Below are 13,856 nucleotides of genomic sequence, written 5' to 3' on the forward strand. Positions count from 1 at the left end.
TCCTCGGACTGTGGATTCAACGTGTGGTTTGATCCTGCATGGCTCGTGATGCGGCGACTAATTGCGGATTATGTTTTGTTCGACCTTGACGGCAACGGCGGCGAGTTGGTGTACTCTCTGTCATGTGAAATTCAGCTGTCTTCTCGGATTAATTATTACTTATCATTATTTTTCGGTTAGCTACTTTCTTCTGCTACATTGTCGGTCGTTTGTAGCAGTTTGACCACTTGAGCTGCAGTGGGCCGCTGATCCGGGTCTTGGTGGCAGCACGCCTCGAAGATATCGCGGATTTGCTGAGGGCAGTCTTTCGATAAAGTTGGGCGCAGCCTTCCGGCCACAACCTCGGCCAGGATCTGGATTGGCTCGAGTTTCTTGCCGTCCGAGGTCAACGTATCTTGGTAGGGAATCATGCCCGTGTCGAGCTCCGACATCACCACTCCGAATGAATAAATATCCGCCTGCTCCGTGTACTTCCTGCCTTCCAGGATCTCGGGCGCGGACCAATACGGCGTGCCGACCCCCGCCGTCATGGAGTTCTCTTGACGCCCACGACTGACGCCAAAGTCGATGAGTTTGGCCTCGAGTTTTTTCGTTAACAGGACGTTCTTGGACTTGAGGTCTCGGTGGATGAGCGGCGGCGTTCTAGCGTGCAGATACTCGAGCGCGAGTGCGATCCCCGCTGCAATGGGGATTTTATCCTTGGGCAACGATAACAGGTCGAAGTTCTTGCGGAGATACGTCTGTAGATCTCCAGTGGGGAAGTACTCGATCACCATGGCCAAGTTGTTGAGACTGTTCCACGCCACACCGACGAATGCGACGATGTTCGGGTGGATCAAACTCGCGCTGATCTCGATCTCCTGGGCGAACTCCTCCACCTCCTCCGCCAGGTGGGTCTTGTTCTGCAGCAGCCTCTTCACGGCCACCTGCTGGCCGACGATGTCTCCGAGCCACACCTCGCCGTACGCCCCCTTGGAGATCATGCGCTTGAGAACGATGCTCTCGTACGGAATACGCTTCCCGGACAGACGCTCGCTGGAGAGCAGCGCCTTCAGAGTCGCGTTCCCATACTCAGACGATTGCATTGTCGAGTTGTTGACGAACCTCGAGCCTGCGCCGGCAACGTGAAGTGTATAGGGGTCTCGAAGCGAACGGGGGCCTTGAGCTCTGATGTTGCTGCTGGGGCTGGCTACTGTGTCTGGTAGTTGGTTCTCCCGACTCCGCTGTCTTCGTCGCCTCTGGACGAGCACCAGTAGCGCACCGAGGAGCACGACGATGATCGCTCCGATGATGATCGGGACCAGCAGCACCAAGTTGAAGCCTTTGCTCGTCGCTTTGGCTGCGGTCCCGTAGTCCTCGCTGAGCCACCGCGCGACCCAGAGACTGCCTTTGGTCTGCTCCATGTCGTTCTTGATCCCCTCGGTGATGTTTGCAGTCGTGTAGCAGGGCAACACCAAGGACCCGTAGCCGTCGTTCTGGGTGGCCAAGGCGCAGCTATTCCACGACGGCTCGTCCGCCAGCTCCAGCGTGTGCACCGCGAACACGACGTAGCTGTTGCCGTCGCGCTCGTCCTTCCACTCGTGCTTGCGCACCTTGAGCGTCGGCACCTCGGCCGGGTTGCCCCCCGTTACCCACATGGCCGCGTGGATCTCGTCATTGTCCTCGAAATCCTCGACCACGCACCTCGCCACCTTGAGCATCTGCGCCCCGCCGCACCACAAGTTGCTGTAGCTGGTGGTGTTGCCCGGCTGCTCGCAGGCCATCTCCTCGCACCCGGCGGCCTGGAACTGCGGCAGCGGGACTGCGAGGTCCGCCATCGAGTGGCCGTTGAGCGTCCAGATCGGCACCGGTTGGCTGTCCTTGGTGACGCCGAAGCCCGAGTCCCAGAGCAGCGCGCGCTGGGCGATGCCCGGCAGCTTGCTCCAGTCCAGCTTGAGCTCATCGAGGCGAGCTTGGACGGCGGACGGGACGCTGATGTTCTTGAACTGGGCCGCCGAGTCCCCCGCTTTAGCTCGGAAGTACAGCTGCCGAGCCAGGTCCGAGTTGGTCCCGTCGAACGCGAAGTAGCTGTCGTTCGACGGCAGCTTGGCGTCCTGGAAGCGCGAAGAGGACGCCAGACGCCGCTGCACGTCGTGATGCAGGAGCATGGCGAAATCCCAAAGTGGCCAGAGGTTTCGTGGCCGTTCAATTGCCACGTGAGACTCTCTATTCTTGGTTGTTAGGATATCAATCCTGAGTTCACGCGAGTTGATGTGCGATTATTGGATTTCTTCTGAACTGATGAGCGCATGCTGCCGCCGGGGTGCCCTGACCTACTACAGGTTTCAATGTATTGGTCCGTGACCTGGAAATTCGAATACGAGTAGAGCTGCTTAAAGTTGGCTCCGTCTGTACAATGGTAACATTGGTTGATATCTATCCTACCTACCCACTCCCCGACCTAACAGTTAGTCGTCTCCTTCCAGCATTCGGCCTACTTGAGCAGCGTTGGGACGTCTCGCTGGGTCCTGCTGGCAGCAAGCCACACCGATACGACGGATGCGTCTAGGACAGTCTTCCGAGAAACTCGGTCGCAGCATCCCGGCCATGACGTCCGCCAGGATCTGAACAGGTTTGGGCTTTTTCCCGTTCGACGTCAGCGCGTCGTGGTACGGGAGTTTAGTCGTGTCGAGCTCCGACAGCACGACCCCGAACGAGTAAATGTCTGCTTGCTCGGTGTACCGGCTGCCTTGCAGAATCTCGGGTGCGGTCCAGTAGGGCGTGCCCACTCCTGCGGTCATGGTGTTGTCCAAGCGTCCGCGACTCACGCCAAAGTCGATGAGTTTGGCCTCCAACAGCCTTGTGAGCATGATATTCTTTGACTTGAGGTCGCGGTGGATGAGTGGAGGCGACCGAGAGTGAAGATACTCCAGTGCGCGGGCGACTCCGACAGCGATGTGGATTTTGTCTCTGGCCCACGACATTAAGTCGCCGTTCTTGGCCAAATACGTCTGAAGATCCCCCAAGGGGAAGAACTCGAGCACCATGAGCAAATTGTTGAGCGTATTCCACGCCACGCCTACAAACGACACGATGTTCGGATGAACCAGGGTGGCGTTGAGCTCAATCTCCTTGGCGAACTCCTCAACCTCGTCCGCTAGATGGGTCGTGTTTTGCAGCAGGCGCTTCACGGCAATCTGCTGCTCGTAGAACTCGCAGAGCCAAACCTCCCCGTTGGCGCCTTTCGACAGCGCTCGCTTGAAGAAAATGCTGTCGTAGGGAACGCGCTTTCCCACCAAGAACTCGCTGTGGAGGAGAATTTTCAGCGTGAGATTCGACCCGGCGCTGAGATCTTCTCTGTCGCCGATCGACTTGAACCTGATCGTCTTGTCTCCTCCTCTCGTCGTCGTGTCTTCAATGGTCTGGGCTGTAGATCGTCCTCTGGTAGAGTCGTCTTCATTGGTGAGCTGGGCGTCTGCGCAGTCCCGATAGTAGCCGCGCCCTTGACACACAGGAGACTCCTGTAGCGCACCTTGCTCAGCCTTTGCTTGTCGCCTGCGCTTGAGGAACACACACAGGCCGACCAAGCCAAGAACAACAACAACTCCGGCCACGATCGGTACCAGGAGCATGAAGTTGAACTTGCTGCTACTTTGGTCACTGGAAGCCGTCCCTGCAGTCGCCGAGTAATCCTCCCGAAGCCATCGCGACACCCACGCGCTGCCCTGCACTTCTTGCTTCGAGTCGTCGATGAAGTTGGAGATGTTGGCTGTGTTGTGGCACGGCACCACCAACGACCCGTAGCCGTCGTTCTGGTCAGCCCTAGCACACGCGTTCCACGCCGGCTCGGCGTCCAGGTCAACGCTATGAATAGCGAACACGACGTACGAGTTGTGGTCGAGGCTGTCGTTCCAGGCGTGTTTGTAGATTCGCGGGGTCGGGACCACCGTCGGATTGCCGCCAGTCACCCACATGGCCAGATGAATCTCGACGGTTTGAACGAAGTCCTCCACGACGCACCTAGCAGCTTTGAGCATGTCCGCCCCAGTGCACTGTTGGTTGCTCAAACTGGTGCCACCATTGGGCTCTGGACACACGTGTTCGGTGCAGTTCACGCCCAGGAACTCGTCCACGGGGACGGCCAAGTCCGCCATGGAATGCCCTCCCAGCGTCCAAATCTTCACAGGTTCGTCGTCCGGAGTTAATCCGTAGCCGGAATCCCACAGCAGGGCGCGCTGAGCGATGCCCGGTAGCTTCTCCCAGTCGAGCTGCAGCTCATCGAGCCGAGTCTGGAGACTCGATGGAACGTTGAAGCCCTCAAACGGCGAGGCCGCGGCGCCAGCTTTGGCGCGATAGTACAGTTGACGCGCGATGTCCGAGTTGGTCCCGTCGAAGTCGAAGGAGGAACCGCTCGCAGGCAGCTCCGCGCTGTCGTACGACGCCGAAGAAGACGCGAGACGCCGCCCCTCCATCGGGACGTCGATGCGAGGGGAAAGCCGCAGAACTAGAAATGGGGGTTATCTTGAGGCTTGGCTGCCGTTGGGCTGGGTTCCCCACGTTTTGCGGCCAGAGCTTCTTCCGCGTTTTCCCTATGTTACCAGTTGAGTTGCCACTTGAGCCCTTCGTGCTGAGCATTTTCGAAACGCTTTTGGCCCTTGTCTGTACGGGCGTAATTATTATGTGTTGCTAATCTACTGACGCATCTGTTGCAAGCAAATCAACGGAAAACCTGTTGCCCGTGTCGGGTTATCTGTTGCGGGTGTAGGGCTAAGCAACAGGTTTTCCGCGATGAAAATGCGCAACAGATAACAAGTAGAGTGTAGTCAGTATATGTGTTGTATCCATGAATGCTAATCGAAATGCAATTTGAGGCTGTGACGGCAACAGAGTAGATGCCTAAATATTTCGCTGCTCGTGTGCACGTATCAGTCCGGGCACCAAGTCGTCTACTTGGTAGTATTGCACGTCGCCGTGAACGAAGGCCACGCTCCACTCGAAAACCCCGTCTTCCTCCGACAGTCGAACACCGCCAACTGTACCAATACGATCTTCGCGAAAAGTAGAAGCTTGGCCTTCCTTTTGAACGTCAACTTGTGTAATGAAAGCCCACTGCAAAGGAGTGTAAGGCTCTTTGGTAAGAAGGGCTTCAAGCCGATCGGGATCCCAAAAGTTGGTAGATGCCGGCTCTTGTTGACGGGCTCAAACCGGTGCTCGAGGTCGTCCTGGAGACCTCCGTGCTTGGATAACTTCTGTTGCAAGCTCCAAATCTAGCTTTTTCAGCAGTTTGAGGGAGGCAATCACATGCGAGCAGACCCAGCCAGAGTGCATGTAACTCTTGCAGGTGCATCGGAGTGTATCTCGAACCATTTCAATCTGTTCAGGTGCCATCGTAAGATATTAGACTCAGGAACATGAATCTTACGTCGGATAAAGGCCAAGTAGGGCGAAGTTGAAACTCTGGCATCGCTCGTGCGCGCTCGACGTTGACCGACACCTGTTGCAATGAAAGAAACTTCGTCCAAATGTCAAAGATGGGCGCAGTCTTCCTGTACTACCTTCTAGCGACGAAACAAAGCTGTATATAATCATCAATTAGCATAATGAACCTGGTAGAAAGTAAACGCAATATTTAAACGTACGTTTTCGAGCGCGTGGTAGTGACCGTAGACCCAGCCAAGTTCTTCGAACGCACAATGGCGTTACCACTGTTGAATACGATTCGAACGGGAATGCCACGTTGGCCGGGCTCCGTTACTTCACGATGACTTTCTGGCAACGTCAGTAACAACTTGGCCTTAGAGACTGCATCCTTCGGCAAAGGGCCTGTGCAAGTGTAATTTAGCAGCACGCGTTAGTATAATGTCACAATTCAAAGCATGTAATTTACTCACATTCGCAGAAATGACCCTGAGGGCCGTCCGATAACGTATCCGAACCAAGAATTAAGAGTCTGGGCAGAGCAGAGTTTAATACGTGAATCGTCGGGGCCTTCTCAAAGGCTGTGATCACCTCTCTTATCACTTTGTGGTGGCTCTCAATGGCCTGCTGTGTTGGCAAGACTCCTGGTATCGGACTGCTGTTTACGCTCCACCGCTCCCATCGCGATGTGAGCTAAACATCTTCTAGCCACTCCGCATACGCGGTCTCTCCTTTTAACTTCCACCACCGCACAACGCACTTCGAGAGATTGCGAAATTGATTTAGGGAGCGCGTTTCGCGAAGCCACTTCAGCTGAGGAAGTGCGTACTTGTTGTAGAAGCTTTTGTCGACTAGCTTTGAGCGCTGCTTTCTGGCCTGCCCCAGAAGATGTTCCCAACAGGACAAAATGATCACTTCCGGCCAGACGGTCTCCAGCGCACGAGCTATAGCACTGCAGTGATCGATACTGCAGCAAGCTAAATTCACGTCAACGTCAAGAAACATGCGTCCGTATTTAATGAGCGCACCGAACATTTACTCGTATGCAAAAGTGCACTCCGACCGGACAAACATGGTGAGTTGTCTCCCATTCAACAGAGATCCTACCGCAATCCACCAACGTCCAGTTGCCACAATGGAATTCGGTATGTGCCGTCCGTCGACATCGCAAGACTGCCTCTCGGAGAGGTTGTCGCTTTTGCCACGTTACGAAATAGCGCTCGCGAGGTCATGATTAAGCCGAGCGAAGCTTTCGTTTTTCCGTTGTCGTCAAAATTGTGCTGGAAGCGCTCGAGCACGAGCAACTCGTTCATCTTTGCGAAGTCTGACTCGTCGGCAGAGTCGAAAACTTCACGGGTTTGACACAATCGCGAGTGTGCCCAGATGTCAATTGTGTTGAAGTCGTCAATATCCCAGCCTTCCTCCATATTTTTCTTGATAGTCGCTTTTCTATTCTCGATCTTACGAACCTCAGGCACCAAATTCAAAAGGTCAGGATCGCGTCGATATTTGTGAAACAACATATTACGTACTCGACTTGCTCCCATACCTAACTCCAATAGTGAGTCAATTTCAGACTTGTGAACAGCTGCAATACCATGCCGCGTGCGCGAGACAGAAGTATCACCGTGCTCGCCCTTCTGCAACAACTCGTATCGAACTAAGTTAGCTCCAAGTTTCCGCTCAACAATTTTGAGGCGGCAGGGGCACATAGCATGCGAGCGACATGTGAACTCAGTCCCAGTGACATTTTTGGAGGTGTACCGAGTTTTGTAGGTGTGTTCAAACTCGTTGTGCTGCTGTAGTGCCACGGTCGCCTCCTGTAGCGAATCGTAGAATCCCATCGACACATACTTCGCTACGGTAGCCTCCACCAACTCTAAAGCACCGCGATCTACACCCACGTTGATCTCAACTTCGTCGTCGTCCCAAAATCTAGCTGCTGGCAAATCGAGTCCAGTTGCTCATCCTCATCAGCGCTGTCACCAACGTTGTCCTCCACGGAGCGTGCGTTCCCCGTTGTAGCTGAGCTAGTGCAAGGCACGGCCGCGGAAGCGCTACCTTCCATGATGCCTCAGGCTGGAAAGTGAGACCTGGAGAAGACAACAGATTTGTAACCACTGGACTACTGCGCATCTAAATATACACACAAAAATAAATTCCGATATGACTCGACGTATGAAGGGCATCACGTTGATAATGTAGTATCAGCATATCTTGGCCATAGAAATATACTACAACGCAAACACTCCGGCTGTCATTCGACTACATGGGGTAGTGCGATGTGACAGATAATCCAGGAGGCTCATTCATAGTATCTGTTGCGCATTTTCATCACGGAAAACCTGTTGCTTAGCTCCCCTACACCCGCAACAGATAACCCGACACAGGCAACAGGTTTTCCGTTGATTTGCTTACAACAGATGCGTCAGTAGATTAGCAACAGATAATAATATTCTCCCTGTCTGTACAGATTTCGCTCTCTCTCTGTATGTATGAAGATGAACCTGCAACTTTTGGTTCTTGGGGTCGATGTGTTGCTCAACTTCGGTGCGTGCATTAGTTCACGCTTCACGTGAACTTCGGACACTCGAAGGTCTCAGCTCTCCAACTGTAGAAGGCAAATTACTATAATAGTGTGGTGTTTTAGGTTCCGACACCATAACAGTTAGCTGTAGTGTCGAATGATACAGAAACTATGAGTTCAGAAGTTGTGTTTTTGTGACTTTGGGAGTAAGTGCATTTCTCGTCCGAAGCGCTTCACAACTTGTAGCATAGTAGAGGTTCACGCAACTTGGACATTTATTGACATCACGCGTCAAAGCAAAGTATTCCCAATATGGCCTCAATGCCAGCAATACGCCCTCTAATCCGCCCGTTCCAGCACTTTCACCACTTGAGTTGCCGTCAGGCGTTGGATCGGATCGTGCTGACAACAGGCCAAACCGATGCGTCGAATTCGCCCAGGGCAGGCCTCCGAGAAACGCGGGCGCAGCACTCATGCGATCACATCTGACAGTATATGGAACGGCTTCGGCTTCTTCCCGTCCGGCGTCAACGCGTCGTGGTACGGCAGTTTGCCAGTGTCAAGCTCCGATAACACCACGCCGAACGAGTAGATGTCCGTCTGCTCCGTGTATCTCTTTTCTTCGAGGATTTCAGGAGCAGACCAGTACGGGGTGCCGACACCGGCCGTCATGGAGTGCTCATGCCGTCCACGACTTACGCCAAAGTCGATGAGCTTCGGTTCCAGCTTGCGCGTCAGCATGATATTCTTCGACTTGAGGTCGCGGTGGATCAGCGGTGGAGATTGCGAGTGAAGATACCGAACAGCACGAGCGACACCGACCGCGATACCGAGTTTGTCTTGAGCCCACGTGAGCAAATCCTCGTTCTTGACTAAATAGGCTAGGAGATCCCCTGCTGGGAAATACTCCAGCACCATCACCAAGTTGTTGAGAGTGTTCCAAGCCACGCCGATGAACGTGACGTTATTGGGGTGCACCAAGCTGGCACTCAGCTCGATCTCTATCGAGAACTCCTCTACGTCTTCCGCGCGGTTGTCTCTGGCCTGCAGCAACCGCTTGATAGCGACTTGCCGGCCAGAGTATTCGCCAACCCACACTTCTCCGTTGACGCCCTTGGAAATTGCTCGATCAAATCGAATATTTTCGAACGGGATCCGCTTCTCGACAAGGTGTTCCTGCACAGGAGCGTCTTTAGCGTGACGTTGGACTCGGAGCTGAAGTCCCGTTCGAAGGTCGAGTTCCTCTTGAGAGCTTCTTCCGCCAGTCTGCGAGAAGCAGTCTCCGTGTCATCGACGGTCGCCTGTGACTGTCCAAAGCGTACTTGGGTAGAGCATCTACTGCTACTTCCGTGCACCTGCTTGGCGTCATGAAACTCTTAATAGGCGACGCTCGGGCTGATTGGGTTTTCTTCCGCAGGGCTGTCACTCTTCCTTTGCTTCCGTCGCCACAAGAGGAATGTAACGAGTCCAATGTGGGCGAGGACAATTATGACCCCGGCGATGATTGGGATGAGCAGCACCAGGATGATCGTGTTGCCACCGTTGCTGCTGGATGCATCGCTTGCCTGCGTGCCGTAGGCCTCCACCAGCCACCGAGAGACCCAGTCACTGCCCTCAACTTCCTGCATTTGGGTCTTGGCTTCCTCGGACATTTTGCCAACTGAAAGACACGGCAGAGTACGAGAGCCGAATCCCTTGTTCTGCTCCTTCGTGGTGCACTCCCCGTACGCCGCCTCGTCGTCTTTACCAACGGTGTGGATCGCAGCGACGTCGTAGGAGATGTTGCTTCCGCCATCTTTCCAGATGTGCCTCATAATGAGCGAAGTTGGCACCACCTCAGGGTTGCCGCCCGTCTTCCACATCGCCGAGCGCGTGTCACTCTTGTCGATAAAGTCCTCCACAGCACACCTCGCAGCGTTGACCATCTGCTCTCCGTTGCAGAAGAGGTTGCTCAGACTCGTCGTGTTATCAGTCTGCGTGCAGTTGATTTCGACGCACCCGACGGCCTGGAACTCAACCAACGGGACAGCCAGGTCGACCATGGACCATCCACCGAGGGGCCAGATCTGGATCACTTCATTCGTAGGCGACAACGCGAAGCCCGAATCCCACAACAAGGCGCGCTGATCGATGCCAGGTAGATCGCCCCACACGAGTTGAAGGTCATCGAGCCGTTGCTGAAGACGAAGCGGTAGCTGGAGGCTGCTGAACGGGCGAGCTGTATCCCCCGCCTTGGCGCGGAAGTAAAGCTGCCGGGCGAGATCCGAGTTGGTTCAGTAAGCGATCTGCCCTTCTGCAGCTACCGTCCGCACCTTGTCCGAGTCCGCGGCTCTGCAGCGCCGGGGTCCTCGGCGGCTAGCAACGCCAATTCGTCACCTATACAAATATACACCGCTCCACGCGATATCCAACACGCACAACGCCTTGTACATCGCCAATCCCAGGTGCTCGCACGTGATCCTCGACCCCTCCGCTTCTTATCGGGTCCAGGTAGGCGATAGCTGACTGGAGCTGTCCCTCTGTGAACTGTGCCCACGTGCGCGCACAACTCGCGGGTTCTCCCTTCCGGCGGATGTGTCCGCGGGGTACTGGTCGTCGATGGACGCACGTGTGCACTGTGACTCTGTGTGCACGCTGCTCGTCACCTCGGACCGGGCTCTTCACTTCGACTGCACTTTGACCTTAAGTCGACTTGCTACGACCAACTGCTTCGTGTATTGACGTTACACTCTGCTTGGCTCTACTGTATGGGTTGATCTGTACCCTACAGCGCTATTTCGATACTGACTACACTTTTACTGCCATCACTTGGTGGCGTGGGCGCCATGGGTGCCGGCCAACGGCTTCTGACCAGCACACCTTGGTCAATCGTCGGTCTTGGTCGTTGCCTTGGGTGAGGTGGCACGTCGGCGAGTTTCCAGCGTTGCCTCGCTCACCCCTTCGTTCTTCCACGCCCCTTGTGTGCTATCCTCGATGTCATGCTCTTCGACTCTTCCTCCGCTTGTTCACCCCGTCGCCGCCGCCGTCTTGACTGCTGCTCGCTATCTTTCGCCGCCGCTTCGGATATCTTTACCAGTACTTGCGTACCCTCCTTGCGTCGTCCGTCCTCGATCCTGTTCCTGTTGTAGTCCTTGCTGCTGGGTCGTCTCTCCTTGAAGCTCTGTTGGTCCTTGGAAGCATCCTGGCACTCAGAGCCTTGGCTACACTTGCTGCGTGTCGCTCGTTGCACTTTGACGATGGTCATCACGTACACTAGCTGCTTCGTGCACGTGACTGGTACTCGCTAATAGCCTTCTCAGCGCAGCCTTCTCAGCAACAGATGCCACTTTGCGCCACTAGAAATCGACTCGGTACTTACTGTTCCGTCAAAGGCAAAGAAGGCTTCATGCGATGGCAGCGGCGCCACTTTCAGGTATCGCGAACGTGCCCCACTGTCGAGAGTCATTCGTAGCTGCTCGGTGTCTTCAGGTAAATGGCCACGAGGAAGGAGAAACCGAACGTATGAGGCTTGAGACGGAGTGACAGCGGTAGCGGTGGTGCCAATGGTAAGTGAATCAAACAGTTGATCGCAATAGGGCCCGGCCGGATGTCCGCGGGGTGGTAAAGTGGTCAATTGGGTGTTGCTCAGCCTGGACTTGTCGTGGTGTATGAGCGTTCGGCAGGTGAGAGATTGCCATTGGAGAAGCAGCTGGGCGATTTTTTGCTGAAGAAGAAGACCCCTAGATAATACTTTATCATTCGTTCCTCCTGCTAAGTTATGGATATGGTTCCACCCTGTTCGAACGAATCGAATGGGCTAATCGTTGCAAACGTTGCGTCTAGAGCCGATCTCATAGACGAGTAGCTTTTAATTAACGCTCTCAATCTCCCCCTTCCAGCATCACGACTACTTGAGCAGCAGTGGGGCGTCTTGCTGGGTCTTGTTGGCAGCACGCGACACCAATGCGACGAATTCGTCGCGGGCAGCTCTCCGAAAAGCTCGGACGCAGCGTGCCCGCCATCACGTCCGCCAAGATCTGGAACGGCTTGGGTTTCTGTCCGTCCTGAGTCAACGCGTCGTGGTACGGAAGCTTGCAGGTATCGAGCTCCGAGAGCACCACCCCAAACGAGTAGATGTCTGCCTGCTCGGTATATCGCCTTCCCTCCAGGATTTCGGGGGCCGTCCAGTACGGGGTGCCGACACCGGCCGTCATGGAGTACTCTTCTCGCCCGCGACTCACGCCAAAGTCGATGAGTTTGGGCTCGAGCTTCCGTGTCAGCAAAATGTTCTTTGATTTGAGGTCCCGGTGGATCAGAGGCGGCTCGCGGGCGTGGAGATACGCCAGTGCACGACCGACCCCAATCGCCACGTCAATCTTGTCCTTGGCCCACGTGAGCAAGTCAGCGTTCTTGGCCAGATATCCCTGGAGATCTCCCAAGGGGAAGAACTCGAGCACCATCACCAAGTTGTTCAGGCTGTTCCACGCTACACCCACGAAAGCGACGATGTTTGGGTGCACCAAGCTGGCGCTTAGCTCGATTTCTTTCGCAAACTCCTCCACATCTTCCGCTCGATTCTTTTTGCTCTGAAATAGGCGCTTGATCGCGACCTGTTGACCTTGGAGTTCGCCGACCCACACCTCTCCATAGGCTCCCTTCGAGAGCGCTCGCTCGAAGCGGATGGCCTCGTAGGGAATGCGCTTCCCTACTAAATACTCGCTGCCCAAAAGCGTTTTGAGCGTGCCGTTCGACTCGGAGCTCAGATTCTCGCCCAAAGTAGACGTGCGCCTTAGTCCGTTCCACGTGTTGGCACTTGAAGACGTATCTGTGTTTTGAATAGTCTCGTTGGTGGGGCGTCCACGGGCGTTGTTGTAGTCTGCAGGGGTGTCCATATTGTTGCCGTGGTACAAGCTGTTGGGGGAGCCAAGGTTTTCGTTCGGAGAGTTGTTCGAAGCATTTTTACTTCGCCGATGCCTGATGAATACGACGAGGCCGACGAGGCCAACGACGATCACCGTACCGGCAACGATGGGCACGAGGAACAGCATGTTGAACCCGTTTTTGCTGTCGGTTGATGATGTTGATGCGCCTGAATAGTCCTCCACGAGCCATCGAGACACCCACGGAGTGCCCTGTACTTCCTCCATGGCACTACGCACGTCATCCGACACCTTCAAGGACGAATAGCAGGACAACACGAGCGATCCGTACCCGTCATTTTCGTCTTTACTTGGACACACGCCGTACGCTGGCTCGTCATTCTTGTCCACCGTGTGAACAGCGAGTACAGTGTACGGGATCTTGGTCGAGTCCTCTTCCCACTCGTGCTTCCTGACCCGCGGAACCGGGATCGACTTTGGGTTTCCGCCGGTGATCCACATAGCGCCGTGGATTCCCACGGGATCTGTGAAGTCGTCCATGACGCATCGCGCGGCGTTGAGCATTTGCTCGCCGTTGCAGTACAGGTTGCTGTAGCTTGTGGTGTTGTCTGGCTGCGTGCAGTTCATCTCGGTACACCCAACGTCTTGAAACTGCACCAACGGAATGGCAAGGTCCGCCATGGAGTGGCCTCCTAGCGTCCACATCTGCACCGGTTTGCTGTCCAGTGTGATGCCAAATCCCGTATCCCACAGCAGCGCAAGCTGAGCGTTGCCCGACAGACCGTCCCAGCCAATGTTGAGGTCGTTGAGCCGTTGTTGGATCTTGTCGGGCACTTGGAAGTTCGTGAAGGGCTTTGCAGAGTCGCCAGCTTTCGCGCGCAGGTACAACTGCCTCGCGAGGTCCGAATTCGTCCCGTCGAATTGAAAGTAGGTGGAGTTCGACGGCAGCACCGCGTTCGTGTACGAGGCAGACGACTCGAGGTGGCGTCTGGAGTCCACCTTCGTCTTCATGGCAGTCGAAGGTTTCTAGGAGAATCGACGGTGTCTATAACGGAGGAGGAGAAAGGCACAAT

At 55.0% G+C, this 13,856-nt stretch overlaps 5 protein-coding genes across 5 annotated transcripts; all 5 read right to left on the reverse strand.

Annotated features, from left to right (window-relative positions):
- Positions 1-176: 176 nt before the first annotated feature.
- Positions 177-2,147, reverse strand: PHYSODRAFT_337957 (hypothetical protein; the record flags this gene model as incomplete). The annotated part of the gene is made up of 1 exon (XM_009535663.1): positions 177-2,147. One exon carries the CDS (start codon positions 2,145-2,147, stop codon positions 177-179), a length of 1,971 nt encoding a protein of 656 aa, XP_009533958.1.
- A 300-nt stretch (positions 2,148-2,447) lies between these two features.
- On the reverse strand, positions 2,448-4,451 carry PHYSODRAFT_563952 (hypothetical protein; the record flags this gene model as incomplete). The annotated part of the gene is made up of 1 exon (XM_009535664.1): positions 2,448-4,451. The coding sequence occupies one exon, from the start codon at positions 4,449-4,451 to the stop codon at positions 2,448-2,450; it is 2,004 nt and encodes a 667-aa protein (XP_009533959.1).
- Positions 4,452-4,875: 424 nt separating this feature from the next.
- Positions 4,876-5,346, reverse strand: PHYSODRAFT_520524 (hypothetical protein; the record flags this gene model as incomplete). The annotated part of the gene is made up of 2 exons (XM_009535665.1): positions 4,876-5,163; positions 5,185-5,346. The coding sequence occupies 2 exons, from the start codon at positions 5,344-5,346 to the stop codon at positions 4,876-4,878; spliced, it is 450 nt and encodes a 149-aa protein (XP_009533960.1).
- Positions 5,347-8,395: 3,049 nt separating this feature from the next.
- On the reverse strand, positions 8,396-11,369 carry PHYSODRAFT_337959 (hypothetical protein; the record flags this gene model as incomplete). The annotated part of the gene is made up of 6 exons (XM_009535666.1): positions 8,396-9,190; positions 9,418-10,173; positions 10,237-10,255; positions 10,325-10,400; positions 11,012-11,207; positions 11,283-11,369. 6 exons carry the CDS (start codon positions 11,367-11,369, stop codon positions 8,396-8,398), a joined length of 1,929 nt encoding a protein of 642 aa, XP_009533961.1.
- A 415-nt stretch (positions 11,370-11,784) lies between these two features.
- Positions 11,785-13,794, reverse strand: PHYSODRAFT_519624 (hypothetical protein; the record flags this gene model as incomplete). The annotated part of the gene is made up of 1 exon (XM_009535667.1): positions 11,785-13,794. The coding sequence occupies one exon, from the start codon at positions 13,792-13,794 to the stop codon at positions 11,785-11,787; it is 2,010 nt and encodes a 669-aa protein (XP_009533962.1).
- Between the last annotated feature and the right edge of the window lie 62 nt (positions 13,795-13,856).

This window comes from Phytophthora sojae (genome assembly GCF_000149755.1).
Source record: "Phytophthora sojae unplaced genomic scaffold PHYSOscaffold_8, whole genome shotgun sequence".
NCBI classification, from domain to species: Eukaryota; Oomycota; class Peronosporomycetes; order Peronosporales; family Peronosporaceae; genus Phytophthora; species Phytophthora sojae.